A 17856-nucleotide genomic window follows, 5' to 3' on the forward strand; every position below is an offset into this window, starting at 1 on the left:
AGCCTTCAATACTCCCCTCAACAGATATCCGAATTCATTGTGGTGTGCTGCATGCTGCACAACTTGGCCATCATGAGGGGTCAGGCATTGCCAGTGGGGACTGCACGCCCATCTCAGGAGGAGGAGTATGACAAAGAGGAGCCTGTCGAGTACCCCATTGGATAGGCATCCTATCCATGGGAGAGGCAGCGTGGAGATGCAGCCGGACCAAGAGTCGCACGTCGCCATCTCATAATGGATCGGCTCTCCTAAATGGAGGAAACTGAGGGATGGAACTAATATTGGGCACTTCCTTTCGGAAGCGCAACCTTCTCACACACTGCTTCTCAGAGAGCTGCCGGTATGAGCATTGGTTGCCGGTAAACCCGGGGGGGAGGGGGGGCGGGTGAGACCTCCTCCCTGGATGTCTTCGGCCTCTCCTCATCCGTGGGCTAGTATGGCTAAGAGCCCGTCTTCTAGCTTGACGCCACCTGGCAATAGCATGGAGCATGATATGCTGGTGAACTAGTAATGCCTCTATTAAATTTTCTCACTTAAGTTGTAAGGGCAGTTAAGGGCACATCTCCAGTGAACGTTGGAATGACCCACAAGACACCAATGGCAAATGATGCTTCATATATTTTACTGCAACAAAGTCACAAAAACTCCCCCCCCCCCCCCCCCTACCCCCAACCAAAATAAACAGTACAATATATAACGTTATGCTGCAGGGTACTAAACAACAATGAAACTTCTTTACCGCAGCGAGTTTCGGCTCAGGCGCATAAAGTCCGTTGTGCAACGCCGAAGTTAACGTCAACGCTCCTCCAACTTATATTTTTGCCTAAACTTGCAGTCAAGGGAGCAAACAATTTTCAGGTGCTATTTTTACGTCCTGCCGCGATTAGCGTCCCGAAATCGCAAAAGCCGAAAATCCAGCCCTAGGGTTTTAAAAGAGGGAGCTGTAAAGATAGTGAAGCATTGGTCGTCATCTTCCAAAATTCCATAGATTCTGGAATGGTTCCCACGGATTGGAAGGTAACAAATGTAACCCTGCTAAATAAAAAAGGAGGGAGAGAAACCGGGGAACTGCAGACCAGTTAGCCTGACATCAGTAGTAGGGAAAATGCGAGAATCTATTATTAAGGACGTGGTAACAGGGCACTTAGAAATAGGATTGGGCAGACTTGGGAAAGGGAAATCATGTTTGACAAATTAGTTTAGAGTTTTTTGAGTTTGTAACTATTTTTTGCATACAAGGTCTGATCGAGAATAAGATGCTTTGCTTTTAGCACGCGCAATGATAATTGAAGCTGCAATTGTAAAAAAGGCGAAACACAGAGTTGCAGCCATAATGGATTATAGGGAGAAAGGTGGAAGAGACATATAAAATAAGACAAAAGGGCCCACAGAAAAAGGTGCAGCTTGTTGTAAGTGACAGGTCTTAGAAACAGTAATGTCAATAGCAACTTGTATTTATATAGCACCTTTAACAAGATTGTTATGAGACAAAACAAATAAATTTGACGGAGCCACATAAAAAGAAATTACGGCAGATGACCAAAAGCTTGATCAAAAAGGTAGATTTTAGGGAGCATCCTAAAGGAAAAAGAGGTAGAGCTGCAGAGAGGGAGGGAGTTTTAGAGCTTAGGGCCCAGGCAGCTGAAGGCACGGCCACCAATGGTTGAGCGATTATAATCAGGGATGCTTAAGAGGGCAGAATTAGAGGAGCGCAGACATTTCGGGGAGTTGTAGGGCTGGAGAAGATTACAGAGATAGGGAGGGGCGAGGCCATGGAGGGATTTGTAAACAAGGATGAGAATTTTGAAATCGAGTCAGTAGTAGTGATGTTGGGGAGGGCATCAAACAAGAAATGAGAAGTGCATGCAATAAAGGTGCAGCAGTTATAATGGTTGACTTTAATATGCACATAGATTGGGCTAGCCAAACTGGAAGCAATACGGTGGAGGAAGATTTCCTGGAGTGCATAAGGGATGGTTTTCTAGACCAATATGTCGAGGAACCAACTAGGGGGGAGGCCATCTTAGACTGGGTGTTGTGTAATGAGAGAGGATTAATTAGCAATCTCATTGTGCGAGGCCCCTTGGGGAAGAGTGACCATAATATGGTGGAATTCTGCATTAGGATGGAGAATGAAACAGTTAATTCAGAGACCATGGTCCAGAACTTAAAGAAAGGTAACTTTGAAGGTATGAGGCATGAATTGGCTATGATAGATTGGCTAATGATACTTAAGGGGTTGACTGTGGATGGGCAATGGCAGACATTTAGAGACCGCATGGATGAATTACAACAATTGTACATTCCTGTCTGGCGTAAAAATAAAAAAGGGAAGGTGGCTCAACCGTGGCTATCTAGGGAAATCAGGGATAGTATTAAAGCCAAGGAAATGGCATACAAATTGGCCAGAAATAGCAGCGAACCTGGGGACTGGGAGAAATTTATAACTCAGCAGAGGAGGACAAAGGGTTTGATTAGGGCAGGGAAAATGGAGTACGAGAAGAAGCTTGCAGGGAACATTAAGGCGGATTGCAAAAGTTTCTATAGGTATGTAAAGAGAAAAAGGTTAGTAGGTCCCCTGCAGTCAGAATCAGGGGAAGTCATAACGGGGAACAAAGAAATGGCAGACCAATTGAACACGTACTTTGGTTCAGTATTCACTAAGGAGGACACAAACAACCTTCCGGATATAAAAGTGGTCAGAGGGTCTAGTAAGGAGGAGGAACTGAGGGAAATCTTTATTAGTCGGGAAATTGTGTTGGGGAAATTGATGGGATTGAAGGCCGATAAATCCCCAGGGCCTGATGGACTGCATCCCAGAGTACTTAAGGAGGTGGCCTTGGAAATAGTGGATGCATTGACAGTCATTTTCCAACATTTCATTGACTCTGGATCAGTTCCTATGGAGTGGAGGGCAGCCAATGTAACCCCACTTTTTAAAAAAGGAGGGAGAGAGAAAGCAGGGAATTATAGACCGGTCAGCCTGACCTCAGTAGTGGTTAAAATGATGGAATCAATTATTAAGGATGTCATAGCAGCGCATTTGGAAAATGGTGACATGATAGGTCCAAGTCAGCATGGATTTGTGAAAGGGAGATCATGCTTGACAAATCTTCTGGAATTTTTTGAGGATGTTTCCAATAAAGTGGACAAAGGAGTACCAGTTGATGTGGTATATTTGGACTTTCAGAAGGCTTTCGACAAGGTCCCACACAGGAGATTAATGTGCAAAGTTAAAGCACATGGGATTGGGGGTAGTGTGCTGACGTGGATTGAGAACTGGTTGTCAGACAGGAAGCAAAGAGTAGGAGTCAATGGGGACTTTTCGGAATGGCAGGCAGTGACTAGTGGGGTACCGCAGGGTTCTGTGCTGGGGCCCCAGTTGTTTACATTGTACATTAATGATTTAGACGAGGGGATTAAATGTAGTATCTCCAAATTTGCGGATGACACTAAGTTGGGTGGCAGTGTGAGCTGCGAGGAGGATGCTATGAGGCTGCAGAGTGACTTGGATAGGTTAGGTGAGTGGGCAAATGCGTGGCAGATGAAGTATAATGTGGATAAATGTGAGGTTATCCACTTTGGTGGTAAAAACAGAGAGACAGACTATTATCTGAATGGTGACAGATTAGGAAAAGGGAAGGTGCAACGAGACCTGGGTGTCATGGTACATCAGTCATTGAAGGTTGGCATGCAGGTACAGCAGGCGGTTAAGAAAGCAAATGGCATGTTGGCCTTCATAGCGAGGGGATTTGAGTACAGGGGCAGGGAGGTGTTGCTACAGTTGTACAGGGCCTTGGTGAGGCCACACCTGGAGTATTGTGTACAGTTTTGGTCTCCTAACTTGAGGAAGGACATTCTTGCTATTGAGGGAGTGCAGCGAAGATTCACCAAACTGATTCCCGGGATGGTGGGACTGACCTATCAAGAAAGACTGGATCAACTGGGCTTGTATTCACTGGAGTTCAGAAGAGTGAGAGGGGACCTCATAGAAACGTTTAAAATTCTGACGGGTTTGGACAGGTTGGATGCCGGAAGAATGTTCCCAATGTTGGGGAAGTCCAGAACCAGGGGTCACAGTCTAAGGATAAGGGGTAAGCCATTTAGGACCAAGATAAGGAGAAACTTCTTCACCCAGAGAGTGGTGAACCTGTGGAATTCTCTACCACAGAAAGTAGTTGAGGCCAATTCACTAAATATATTCAAACGGGAGTTAGATGAAGTCCTTACTACTCGGGGGATCAAGGGGTATGGCGTGAAAGCAGGAAGGGGGTACTGAAGTTTCATGTTCAGCCATGAACTCATTGAATGGCGGTGCAAGCTAGAAGGGGTGAATGGCTTGCTCCTGCACCTATTTTTTATGTTTCTATGTTTCTATGAATCATTGCTTAACTGGAAACCAATGTAGGTCAGCGAGCACAGGGGTGATGGGTGAGCGAGACTTGGTGCGAGTTAGGACACAGGCTGTCGAGTTTTGGATGACCTCAAGTTAAACACAACCTCCTGAAAGAAAATCCTCAATATAAAAGAAAACCATCACAGTTGACCATTTAACTTATTGCCCAGCCCATTCCTGCTCTGCATTGAAACAGCTAAATCCAACTATCCACAAAAACAGCAAGTCAACCATGCACTGATATGTGAAATCCGAGATAAAGCAGAGTGAAAAACTTCAAATACATTATAATATGGAAAGAGAAAGTCAAACCCGAGTCCTAATTTTACATGAAAAAAACCATCTGGGACACAAATCAAAGTAAGCACTGAAACCAAGTAGAAACCACAGAAAGATGAGCTCAATGTAAACATTACACCACGCAGCTGCAACAGTATACATTCAATTAAGTCAACTTTGTCAAAGATTTAAAAACTTGTGATCTTTATGATGCTTGATCTATTACAAAATGTTATGTCTATTACTTTGTCAACAGGATAAAAGATTAAAGGAACAGTACGTTAATGGTGTTGTGTAAGGATTATACAATATAATTACAAACTTCATAGGTTTACATCATTGGGCTTACATCATTATCAAGCTTTTGAGATGATTTTGGAGTTAGGGAGAGATTTGGGATGGATAATATGTTGAGGGGGGAATGCTTTTTTGAGGCGGGTGTGGGAGGGAATCCATACACACCGCATTCTTCTACAACCAGACTTTTGCACACAAGGCCTGACTATACATTTTTATACATACCAGTTAATCTCCCATGGCATCGGTCACAGTGAGACAAAGGATATGGAGACAGAGGAGACAACATCTGTGGTTGGGAAAATGCTGGAGTCCATTATTAAAGAAGCAATAGCAGGATATTTGGAAAAGCAAAATTCGGGCAGGCAGAGTCAGCATGGATTTATGAAGGGGAAGTCATGTTTGACAAATTTGCTGGAGTTCTTTGAGGATGTAACAAACAGGGTGGATAAAGGGGAACCAGTGGATGTGGTGTATTTGGACTTCCAGAAGGCATTTGACAAGGTGCCACATAAAAGGTTACTGCACAAGATAAAAGTTCACGGGGTTGGGGATAATATATTAGCATGGATAGAGGATTGGCTAACAAACAGAAAACAGAGAGTCGGGATAAATGGTTCATTCTCTGGTTGGAAACCAGTAACTAGTGGGATGCCGGAGGGATTAATGCTGGGACCCCAACTATTTACAATCTATATTAACGACTTGGAAGAAGGGACTGAATGTAACATAGCCAAGTTTGCTGACGATACAAAGATGCGAGGAAGAGCAATGTGTGTGGAGGACACACAAAATCTGCAAAAGGATATAGACAGGCTAAGTGAGTGGGCAAAAATATGGCAGATGGAGTATAATGTTGGAACATGTGAGGTCATGCACTTTGGCAGAAAAAAATAGAAGAACAAGTTATTATTGAAATGGAGAAAGATTGCAAAATGCTGCAAGTACAGCGGGACCTGGGGGTACTTGTGCATGAAACACAAAAGGATAGTATGCAGGTACTGCAAGTGATCAGGAAGGCCAATGGTATCTTGGCTTTTAATACAAAGTGGATGGAGTATAAAAGCAGGGTAGTCTTGCTACAGCTATATAAGGTATTGGTGAGGCCACATCTGGAATACTGCGTGCAGTTTTGGTTTCCATATTTACGAAAGGATATACTTGCTTTGGAGGCAGTTCAGAGAAGGTTCACTAGGTTGATTCGGTGGATGAGGGGGTTGACTTGTGAGGAAAGGTTGAGTAGGCTGGTCTCTACTCATTGGAATTCAGAAGAATGAGAGGTGATCTTATCGAAACGTGTAAGATTATGAGGGGGCTTGACAAGGTGGATGCAGAGAGAATGTTTCCATTGTGGGGGGTGGGGGGGGGCTAGAACTAGAGGGCATGATCTTAGAATAAGGGGCCGCCCATTTAAAACAGATGAGGAGAAATTTCTTCTCTCAGAGGGTTGTAAATCTGTGGAATTTGCTGATTCAGAGAGCTGTGGAAGCTGGGACAGTGAATAAATTTGAGAAATAGACAATTTCTTAAACAATAAGGGGATAAGAGGTTATGGGGAGCGGGCGGGGAAGTGGAGCTCAGTCCATGATCAGATCAGCCATGATCTTATTGAATGGCGGAGCAGGCTCGAGGGGCCGTATGGCCTTCTCCTGTTCCTGTTCCTATGATATGCTGCTTTGTGTTGTGGACCCACTAAGCCTTGACAGCAACCATTTCTCCCACTCCTGCAAAGGGGTTATTCTCCCTCTCTACCTCAAAAGAGTATTCCCCCCTCAACATATTATCCATCCCAAATCTCTCCCTCTGGTTTTGCAGAGTTTTAAGTAAAATTAATTTTTAGTGATTTAAAATTGGGTTACTCATAGGTGGTGGGCTAGATACTCTGATTAAGAATGTTTATTTTTTGTGATAAAACCATTTTCAGCTATATTAATAAAACCGCACAGGGTTACCACTCTTAAAAAGATCAATGAATATTTTTAATGCAAAAAAATTACATTATAAACACTGCCCACTTGCATTGGTTCATGGCAGATTTTACGTTCGATGATGTATATATGAGTTTGAGCGGAAACTTGAGCAAAAAGTTCACTTTGCAAAACTAGCACAATTTGCGCCAGGAACGATGATTGTGCCCAAAGCACAAATTCTTGGCCATAATATATATATATATATCTATATACTTTACTTTGTCTTTTTTTAAATTATGATTCCTTTCTATTAAGACACTTGTGTCCACAGATCCTCCTTCAAACAAGAGGATGGGCAATAGATTGCAGATCCTTTTATGCCTTCTATTGAAGATACTATTCGATGGATGTATAGAGGAAGCTAGCTTGCTGTATTGTGTGACAGATGAGATGAATGAAGGGTCACTTCACCCAAAGTGAAAAGTGATAAAATTAATCAGAATGCAGCTAGTTCATGTAAAAGTAACCACAGCGCTACAAACTTCCTATGCTGCCAAACTGAGGTCATGCTATAGAAAAAACTATCAGCTATTAAATATAATGCTGTGGAACAGTTTTGATGCCGTATTACCACATGTACAGGTTTAGTTGCAAATGTTATGCCACAATGAGTACCAAACAAAATCTAAATGAAAAAAATTTGGCAAACTATAAGCAAGTTACAGCCCTAAAGCAGTGGTTTGTAAGCCATTACTATTCAGAATTAATTAAGAGGTTGGAGCTTTCATATAGATTTCAGAAGAGAAAAAGTAAAATAATCCAGCACCAGCGCATTGGGAAAAAAAAAGAGAACCAACTCCACAGGATTCAAGGTTAAAGAGAACATGTACAAAATAAACTGTCTTAGTGGAGCCCTGATCCTTGGGATAAGGGGGAAGGGGGTAAGCGAGGAAAGGAACAGAATTCATAATTCTACCTTCCACATTACAATCTTCTATGTACTTTCTCAAGGAACATTTTTCTTGGACTTGGACTGCCTCCACCACTTCCCAGACACATTTGTCGACACGCTTAATTTTACTCAGTCCAATGATGGTCTGTTTGTTTCTAGTCAAACTATTACAATCTTTCCCTCACGCCTAATTCTCTGCCTTCCTACCTAGTCTCGCTTATTATTCCGTGCCAGTATCATTGCTGTTTCCTGCTGTTCTCATTCAATCCTCTGTTGTCTGTATCAACTACTAAGTATATGATTTTTCTCAGCTCATGCTCTGCGCCTGCTAATTTTTGCCTAGTTTGCTTACTGAGTAAAGAAAGAAAACTACAAAGAGTAAACTTTACCATGGATTAGGAGTAGCCTTTGAAGTATGTAGTTCCCACAGCAAAGTAGGGAAAATCAGAAAGAGGGTCCTTTGAAACCATCTTGTATCCCTACTTTTAAGAAAGGAGGGAGAGAAAAAACGGGTAATTATGACATCAGTAGTGGGGAAAATGTTGGAATCAATTACCAAAAATGAAATAGCAGCACATTTGGAAAGCAGTGACAGGATCGGTCCAAGTCAGCATGGATTTATGAAAGGGAAATCCTGCTTGACAAATCTTCTAGAATTTTGAGAGGATGTAACTGGTAGAGTGGACAAGGGAGAACCAGTGGATGTGGTGTATTTGGACTTTCAAAAGGCTTTTGACAAGGTCCCACACAAGAGATTGGTATGTAAAATTAAAGCACATGGTATTGGGGGTAATGTACTGACGTGGATAGAGAACTGGTTGGCAGACAGGAAGCAGAGAGTCGGGATAAACGGGTCCTTTTCAGAATGGCAGGCAGTGACTAGTGGGGTACAGTAGGGCTCAGTGCTGGGACCCCAGCTATTTACAATATACATTAATGATTTGGATGATGGAATTGAGTGTAATATCTCCAAGTTTGCAGATGACACTAAGCTGGGTGACAGTGTGAGCTGTGAGGAGGACGCTAAAAGGCTGCAGGGTGACTTGGACAGGTTAGGTGAGTGGGCAAACGCATGGCAGATGCAGTATAATGTGGATAAATGTGAGGTTATGCACTTTGGTGGCAAAAACACGAAGGCAGAATATTATCTGAATGGCGGCAGATTAGGAAAAGAGGAGGTGCAATGAGACTTGGGTGTCATGGTACATCAGTCGTTGAAAGTTGGCATGCAGGTTCAGCAGGTGGTGAAGACGGCAAATGGTACGTTGGCTTTCATAGCCAGGGGATTTGAGTATAGGAGCAGGGAGGTGTTACTGTAGTTGTACAGGGCCTTAGTGAGGACCCACCTGGAATATTGTGTTCAGTTCTGGTCTGGTCTCCTAATCTGAGGAAGGACATTCTTGCTATTGAGGGAGTGCAGCGAAGGTTCACCAGACTGATTCCCGGGATGGCAGGACTGACATATGAGGAGAGACTGGATCGACTGGGCAAGTGGAGTTTAGAAGGATGAGAGGGGATCTCATAGAAACATATAAAATTCTGACGGGACTGGTCAGATTAGATGCAGGAAGAATGTTCCCGATGTTGGGGAAGTCCAGAACCAGGGGACATAGTCTAAGGATAAGGGGTAAGCCATTTAGGACTGAGATGAGAAGAAACTTCTTCACTCAGAGAGTTGTTAACCTATGAAATTCGCTACCGCAGAAAGTTGTTGATGCCAGTTCATTGGATATATTCAAGGGGGAGTTAGATATGGCCCTTATGGCTAGAGGGATCAAGGGGTAGAGAGAGAAAGCAGGAAAGGGGTACTGAGGTGAATGATCGGCCATGATCTTATTGAATGGTGGTGCAGGCTCGAAGGGCCGAATGGCCTATTCCTGCACCTATTTTCTATGTTTCTACTAGTGCCAATTATGATGGTTCTTGTATTTTAGGTTAGAAATACAGGTTAAATCCTTGTTTGTTGAAATAGCAAACTACTATGATGTTGAGACATACCGATTTGTCCTGTGGCAATACCTAAAGCTAATTTAACTGCCCTTCATTCCAGATTGGGGAGAAAGGGAGAGGAGGAGAAAAAGAGAGGGACAGATACAGAAATTGACTGAGACCAAACCTTGCTGTTAGGAATGTAGGAAGCATTGAAATCTCAGGCTTCAACATGATCATACTCCATAATTGGAAACAGTCTGGAGATGCCGGAGATATGTAAGAACTCACTATTTTCCAGATAAGTCAGTGTTGCACATTCTCCATCTCTCCAGCGATGCAAGGTCTTGGCTTGTGACCTAGAGAACCTAACCCCATCAATCACCAGACCAGGTCTCATCTCAAAAAAACTCAACCCAATGCGTTACAAGCTAAATGTATTTCCTCCAAACAGTGTTGAAGAACTGCAACAGAAGAAGTGAATCTAGCCTATTTTGCTGTTATTCTCAAAGACAGGGATATAAAACTTGCAAATGTCTTTTTATTTTAGGTGATTTTCTTTAGCTTTTGGATAGCAAGTGGAATAGATGGATTTTTTTTACATCACTCCAGATAATATATGAGCAGTAGTCTATTTCTTAAAAGAACAAAGCATAGGATACAATTGAAGTGCAAAGTCATTCACAAGATGTGCCTCCTTTGGACTGTGAACTTAGGAAGAATATTGTAGCCTTTCTCTCCTCTGCCTCCATTTTTAGCTTTAGAACTGTTAGAGGAGTATTTGGCCATAAACTCTTGCTGCAGTTTCAGTGCAGCAGAGAAGTTTTGATTATTAAGGACATAACTATAACAAAATGGATGGTGTAATATATGTACCTGTGAGTATGTTAAAATAGTTGTAGAGCTGTTGCATTGTGAGTGGCTTAGCCAGTCACTTGATGTTCACAAGACTCAATACAACCCGTTGGGTCTAGGTCATCCACAATGAGATATGCAGTTGTGAGCCGAGTGGATGAACTGGTAATGTGTAGTATGATTGCTAAACCTTTGTCAATAAACCAACTAGTTCTCAATAGCAATGTGTTGCTATGAATTCTTCAGCAAAAAACCCATGAAGCAAATACGTTACAGATGGTCATCATGGCAATGAATATCAATACTGGGGAAATAACCCTTTTTCTATTTGTGTTATGTGTATCAACAATAAACATTCCCGGGCCAGACACAGCACTGTCAAATTCAAAGTAAAGCTCCTTTCAGTTTGCTGGAACGTATGCCTCAACTCCAATCCTGGAAAAGCACCCTCCAATGCGCCAGTGTAATTTTTTCCACTTCCCACATGGACCTTTCTTTTGGCCTTCGAGTGAAATTGCCAAGCCAGAACAGAATTAAGGGCAATCAGAATGGGAACACCCAAACTCATGTCACATTGGACCCTTACACCCAGCAGACAGAAGAGATATTCAATCCCATCAATCTGGATTCAAATTTGAATCGCTGTAAAAAGACAATGTGCTAACCAAAGTATTTTTATCATGTATATTTGAATATAATTTCTTTTGCACAGGGCTACAGCTGTTGATAGTGAAATTAACTGGTAAAATAAGGAGAATCACATAGGTGATGTTCCAACACTACAACAAAAACAGATGTCTTAAATGGGTCTTCACTCTTGTGATTCTCTCCATTGATTGTCTGGTCATATTTCTACTGGTGTGCAGAAGATGAAGTGAGGAAGAAAATGGATCACAGATTACCAATTAAATTCCTCTCTATTCACTATAAACCTAACCCCTCCTTGAGGCACTTCTTCAGGAATATTTTTACTTAACTCAAGAAGATTGCTCCTGAATGTCAATATCCTGCTAAAAGAAATAATTCTAAGATTGCACTGTTGTTTGAAGTAAGTGAGAGGTGAACATTGACTGTATAAACAGTAATCATTCCCAAAAGCAAGCTTTGAACCACCCCCTCTTGTCTAGCCTACGTGAATGACTATTAGTATGACTAAAAATAAGAGCAAATAGTTTTTGATGTTCAAGTTAGCTAATATGGTTGCCATTTTTCCATCATGGTTGCTGCACATTTATTTGCTGAAAAAGTATTTTATATGATTGAAACTTTTACTGGGTGCTGATGAAAAAATACAGCATCTGAGAAAATGTGGCTCTCTCTTTGGATGCTCAGAGGAGTTTGCGGTGTAGAAAGAAATTAATTGCATAAGCAAATTAAATGCTTCACTATAAACTAATGTACGACTGGGTTTCTGCAAGATTACAGTGAACACAAAATGATTGAGCTTGATGTTATCTGTTCTCCATCCTCTCCCTTTCTTTCAGTACATTATCAGTCCCATTTATATTCTTGCTTTAAGTTCTAAACTTCCTACAATCCCTTGAGTAACAGACACACACAGTGATCTGGCTATCATCCTTGTTACATCAGATCAGTTTTGTGTAGCTTAACAAGATTGTCCTCAATAGGAATCCTCATAGTACAAAGTACTCTCTGCATATAGATAGTGAAAAAATAATTTTTAAGTTACCTCAAGGGACGTATATCCATAGTTGTATTTTATTTTTTCCAGTCTATGAAACCTGCTGTTACACAGCAGTACCCAGATGATACTAATTTTTCTCAGCTTGAACACCTCCATCGAGGACCAACCCAATGTTGTTTTACAGAATTCTCTAAGGGGCCACTTACTGATGACAACTAATTTTGTTTCGTAGTACAAGAGCAGACCTGAAATGAGTGGCAATGGAACTGGAACAAATATGATTAAAAAGTAGCACATCTACGGGGTAGAAGATTTTTAAACTATTTTGTCAGGATATCTGTATCTGATGGGATGAGGGGGATGGCTGACATAAAAGTAATCTCCCAGCTGTACCAGTGTGCCAGCGCAGCCCTCAGTCACCTGAGGAAGAGAGTGTTTGAAGACCAGGACCTCAAACCCGGCACCAAGATCATGGTCTACAGAGCAGTAGTGATACCCCCCTCCTATATGCCTCAGAGACATAGACTATGTACAGCAGGCACCTCAAAACACTGGAGAAGTACCACCAACGCTGCCTCCACAAGATCCTGCAAATCCATTGGGAGGATAGAAGCATTGTCAGTGTTCTCACTCAGGCCAACATCCCCAGCATTGAAGCACTGACCACGCTCAATCAGCTCCGTTGGACAGGCCACATCGTCCGCATACCTGACACGGGATTCCCAAAACAAGCGCTCTCCTCGGAACTCCTACACCGCAAGCGAGCCCCAGGTGGGGAGAGGAAACTCTTCAAGGATACCCTCAAATCCTCCTTGAGAAAGTGCAACATCCCCAATTGACACCTGGGAATCCCTGGCCCAAGACCATCCAAAGTGGAGGAAAAGCATCCGGGAAGGCGCTGAACACCTCTCGTCTCTTCGCCGAGAGCAAGCTGAAGCCAAGCGTCGAAAGCGGAAGGAGCGCGCGGCAACCCAGGCACCCCAACCTCCCGTTCCTCCAACTACTGTCTGCCCCACCTGTGACAGAGACTGTAGGTCCCGCATTGGAGTCTTCAGTCACCTGAGAACTCATTTTTATGTGGAAGCAAGTCATCCTCGACTTCGAGGAACTGCCTAAGAGGAGAAGAATCTCCCAGCACTTTCTTTCTCCTTTAAGCAAGACCAATGAATTCAATCAAATAGTCCCAATTTGACAGAAGCTGTCCATTCCATCAACAGACTATTTGTGTGACTGCTTCGATACAAAATAAGGGCAATCACACAGGTAACCTAGTCTTAGTTATAAATGTGGGCAGACACAGAACAATAAAAAGTTCTTTTAGCCCTCACTATTAAATGCAGAACAAAATTATTACACTTTTTAAGAATCTTTCTTTGAAAAGCACAAGTATTTTCCTCTCAGCTTGGTCAGCAAAATCAGCAGATTACAGGTTCATTGGAATTGTTCACATCATCGGGCAAATGACATCAGGTTTTATGGAGTGAGAGGTAGTGCAATTCCTGTTCTCTCCATTCCCTCTACCCCCAGATTCAAGCATACTATTTCTTCACTTATTGCTACTCAATGGTCATATGGCACCTGAGGCACTGATCTTAGTGAAAACTTTTTACCTCTGAGAATCTAAATTTGATTTTATACTAGCGATGCATTGCCCTCTCCCTTGAAAAACAGAAATAAAGAACAAAATGAATAATGGGTATTATAACTAGATATTATGAGATATTTTCATTCAATTTGATAAAAACTTTTTTTATACCATTTTCTTGAATAAGGCTGAACAAAAGAAAGTAATGTGAACTTTCTTCATATAATATAGATATTGTGTATGCTCCGACATGAACAAATTGAAGTTCTTCCTCGCTGCCGACTCCCGCAATCGCTGGCTTGACCCCGCGATCCACTGCCCCCCAACGATTTCTCTGCCACACTCCCAGCCCCAAGCTAGCCAGCCCTGATATCCCATTGCTCAGTACCTGTACCATCCAATTTAACGTGAACTCCCCTCATCCGTCAAAATCCCTTATCCGGCGCAGGCCAGGTCCCGGAAGGTGGAAAGAGATTGGAAAAACCTACAATATTTTGTTATAGTTTGAAGAGGGACCAATGAAGAGTTCTACTTTTCCTGATTGAACAGAAACAGAATACTCACAGCAATGTCTTCTGGGTACAGATCATCACTGAAGGAACCATCGTCAAATATGACTTGATAGAAAGTCTGCGAGGAACTCCCGGTGACTCTGCAACTGTAGTATCTTCCATTCTTGTGCTTAGAAATGACTGTCTGTCCAACTGATAAGTCTTGGAATAGAGTTTTGTTTTTCTTTTGAGGAAAGGATGACAAAATAAAATTTATGCCAAGTACAATTTGTTCACGTAACAGATTTTACTGACAAATGACACAACATGATTAAGAGATAGCAATATTACAGCAAAATCACATTTTTTGCACTTTTGGAAAATATAGTTCAATTATTTTTCTTCCATTATAAACCACAGAACAGTTGCTCATCACTGGCCATGGGCTAGCTGGTTGTTGCTAAAGTTAAACAATGCATCCACATTAAAAAACAATGCTTAAAATCTCACCAAATTAATTTATTTTGCAGCTAAACTGAACACTTACATCACTTTTCACCATTGAGCAACACTAAAGTAAATGCGTTGCGTGAAATTAGACAAGACATGCTTTGTAATGCATCGTGTACGAGTCCATTTAATTCTACAACAAACATTTTAGATCAATATTTCAGAGCAAGTATAATTTTCTACTATAGTCCAGATGGTGAGCCACATTCGAAAATAGAATGCAAGTGACCATTGCTAAACATATTGGGGGGGAAAATTGCAGTCAGAGGGTTCCTTCATGCGAACGCCTGTGACGGGAATGTTTTTAAACGAAAATACCTGGTGGTCCCGGAGGAACGTAGGATTGCAGTCGGAGGCCTAGTTTCGCAGTCCAGCATATGGGAACGTGCCTTCCAGGTACGTATTCATATCCTGGGCTCACGTGGGCCTGGCCAACCAATGAACATCTGGGGCTGGATTTTCGGGTGAAAACGCAAGCGATGTGTGAAAATTAACGTTTTCGCCGTGCTAACGATTTAAGGCCTAACTTTCCGCCTTTGCATCTGCAGTGTTCGCAGCGCAAAAACACGATCCTTGCCAACTTTAGTGCGAGGCCAGGAGCGCTGCGAGAGAGGCCTTGGGAGGGGCAAAAAAAAATTTCAGAAAAGCATTCCAATAACATTAACAAGAACCTTGACTAACTGATTGCTGCAAAAAAAATTCAAAAATAAAAACTTTAAGTTACCTTTTTTGCAGGTTTCCTAACTTACCGTTACTGGCAGGGCTGTACCGACAGGTTTTACTTGACGCTGTTCTGGGCGTGCCATGCGGGTCGGGAGTTACACGTCCGGCGCAGCTCTCCCTGGCGGTATGTCACATCGCCACCACAAACAGCTAACCGAGGATCCCGCCCGGGCGTTGCAACCAGGTTTTCGCCGCGGAGAGTCAAAACACGGCAAAAATCTGGTTGCAAACCCCTCGAAAATCCAGCTCCTAGTATTCTCATTGATAATAATGAGAGCTCTGTTTGTATAAGCTCCTATTACTATCAATGAGAATATCCTCAAAAAACAAAAATCACAATACATACAATAAATGAAAACAAACCTCACATATTTAAAATTGATTGAAATTGAATGTAATTAAATGTTTTAGGAAAAAATAATGTTTTGAATTTTTTTAATGTATTTTAATAGGGTTAAAAATTAATTTACCTTAATGGACAGGGTTTTTAATATAAAAATTAGTGATTAAATTAAATTTTTCTATGTTTTAAAACTCTTACGCTGGTAAAAGTAGGCTATACGCATGCTTTTACCAGACATAAGAGTTTGAAGGACATTTGATGGGCAAAATCTCCCGCGGATACTTATAATCTGTCAAAAGTGACAGATCGCAAAAGCCAGTTCTCGGCACATGCACGCCACGTGCCGAGAAGAGGCATTTCCGAGGCCTCTTTGTGTGCATGCGCACACTGTACCCTGGGAGGCCGCAATTTTTGGCCCAATATTATACTTCCTTCAGGAAGCTGGAGATGGGAAAAACCATGTGCGCCTACAACATTCTCCAAGCATTCTACAATTTTACCTGATTAATACTTTGTAAATAAACTGATTTCAAACTTCTTTAAATTATTTCCCCCCACCCCCCTTCCCAATCAGTGAATGTTGTTCAACAAAATCTGACAAGATAATACAGAAAATTAACATTCGAGTATCGTAACAGAGTTTAAATTCAAAATATGCTCGCATGAATTCTAGGAGAAGAGCAATTGCAAGTGAACAAAATACTTACTACACTTGGAATTGTCTTGTGTCTGAAGCATGTGATGAAGACGACATACGGCCAGTCGTCTGGTTCCATTACAATTCCTGCTGCATGGGCACAAGTTACGTGGAAGGACGTTGGGCAACGCCCAAATGAACACTGAATGCACGCACCCAATGTTTTCTTGACTCTCTTTCTGCAAAAAACACATTTCTGCAGGAGAAAAGAAAAGCTAGGTTTAGTAAGTTTTCTAATCTAAGATCTCCAGACTGGAAAGTTCTGATGAAAATGTGTTTCCTTCTCAATTTATCTAGAGAAACATACATGCTAATAGTAAAATGCTCAATTATTCATTAAATTTTTTTTGGATATCATTTTTAAGATATAACTCCTGCATGTTGTGAACAGTGCCCCATCACAAGCTAAAGGAAAGTTAACTGCTGTCATTTAACTACATAGATAATGTAGTATGGATAATGTACATTATTGTTTCAATGAGTTGTTATCATGCAGTGGTAGAATAAAGGGGCCCAAGTTTCGGACTCAGTTGCTCCTGATTTTTTGGAGCAACTGGTATAGAACGGAGTATCTTAGAAATTCAAATTCTCGGCATTTAGTTTGCTCCAGTTCTAGTCAGTTAGAAGAGTTTCACTTTGGAACAGAATTCTTTTTTCAAAAGGGTCCGGCCACTTACGCTTGTTTTCAAAGTTTCGGCAGTGAAAACTTACTCCAAGTTAACTTAGAATGGAGTAAGTGAAGATTTTTGTACGCTCGAAAAAACCTTGTCTACACTTTAGAAAATCAGGTGTAGGTTACAAATCAGGCGTAGGGAATGGGGGGGGGGGGAGGGGTTTAAAGGGAAGTTTACAAACATTAAACACTTCAATTTTACAAATAAAGAGCCATCATCAATAATAAATGATAAAAACATCAATAAATCAACCAATAAATCAAGCAAAAAAAATTAATAAGAAATAATTTTTTTTTTAAATCAATAAATAAAACATTTTCTCCTTACCGACTGCAGCACCGGGAGCCCTCCAACAGCGTGCTGGGATGCCCCCCCCCTCAAGTGTGTCTCTGTCAGTGTCTCTATCTCTCTGTCTGTCAGTGTCTGTGTTTCCGACAGCGAGGGGAGGGGGAGGAGCGGGGTAGAGGGAGAGAGGGGGGGGCAGGGGGAGGGGAGGGAGGGAGACAGAAGGGGAGGGAGGGATGGGGGAGAAGGGGGAGGGGGGAGAGAAGGGGGGGAGGAGAAGGGGAA

The 17856-nt window shown here is 42.0% G+C and overlaps 1 protein-coding gene across 4 annotated transcripts in view; it reads right to left on the reverse strand.

Annotated features, from left to right (window-relative positions):
* LOC139270369 (lysine-specific demethylase 4C-like) overlaps positions 1 to 17856 on the reverse strand; it is a 632979-nt gene that overhangs the window by 52042 nt on the left and 563081 nt on the right. For all 4 annotated transcript variants that reach the window (XM_070888436.1, XM_070888434.1, XM_070888435.1 and 1 more), the window contains exons 18-19: positions 16623 to 16808; positions 14413 to 14583 (exon numbers count right to left, since the gene is read on the reverse strand). In XM_070888436.1, coding sequence (XP_070744537.1) covers positions 14413 to 14583; positions 16623 to 16808 — 357 coding nt within the window. The remainder of the gene's footprint in view (positions 1 to 14412; positions 14584 to 16622; positions 16809 to 17856) is intronic.

Source organism: Pristiophorus japonicus, chromosome 1, assembly GCF_044704955.1.
Source record: "Pristiophorus japonicus isolate sPriJap1 chromosome 1, sPriJap1.hap1, whole genome shotgun sequence".
Taxonomy (NCBI): Eukaryota; Metazoa; Chordata; class Chondrichthyes; family Pristiophoridae; genus Pristiophorus; species Pristiophorus japonicus.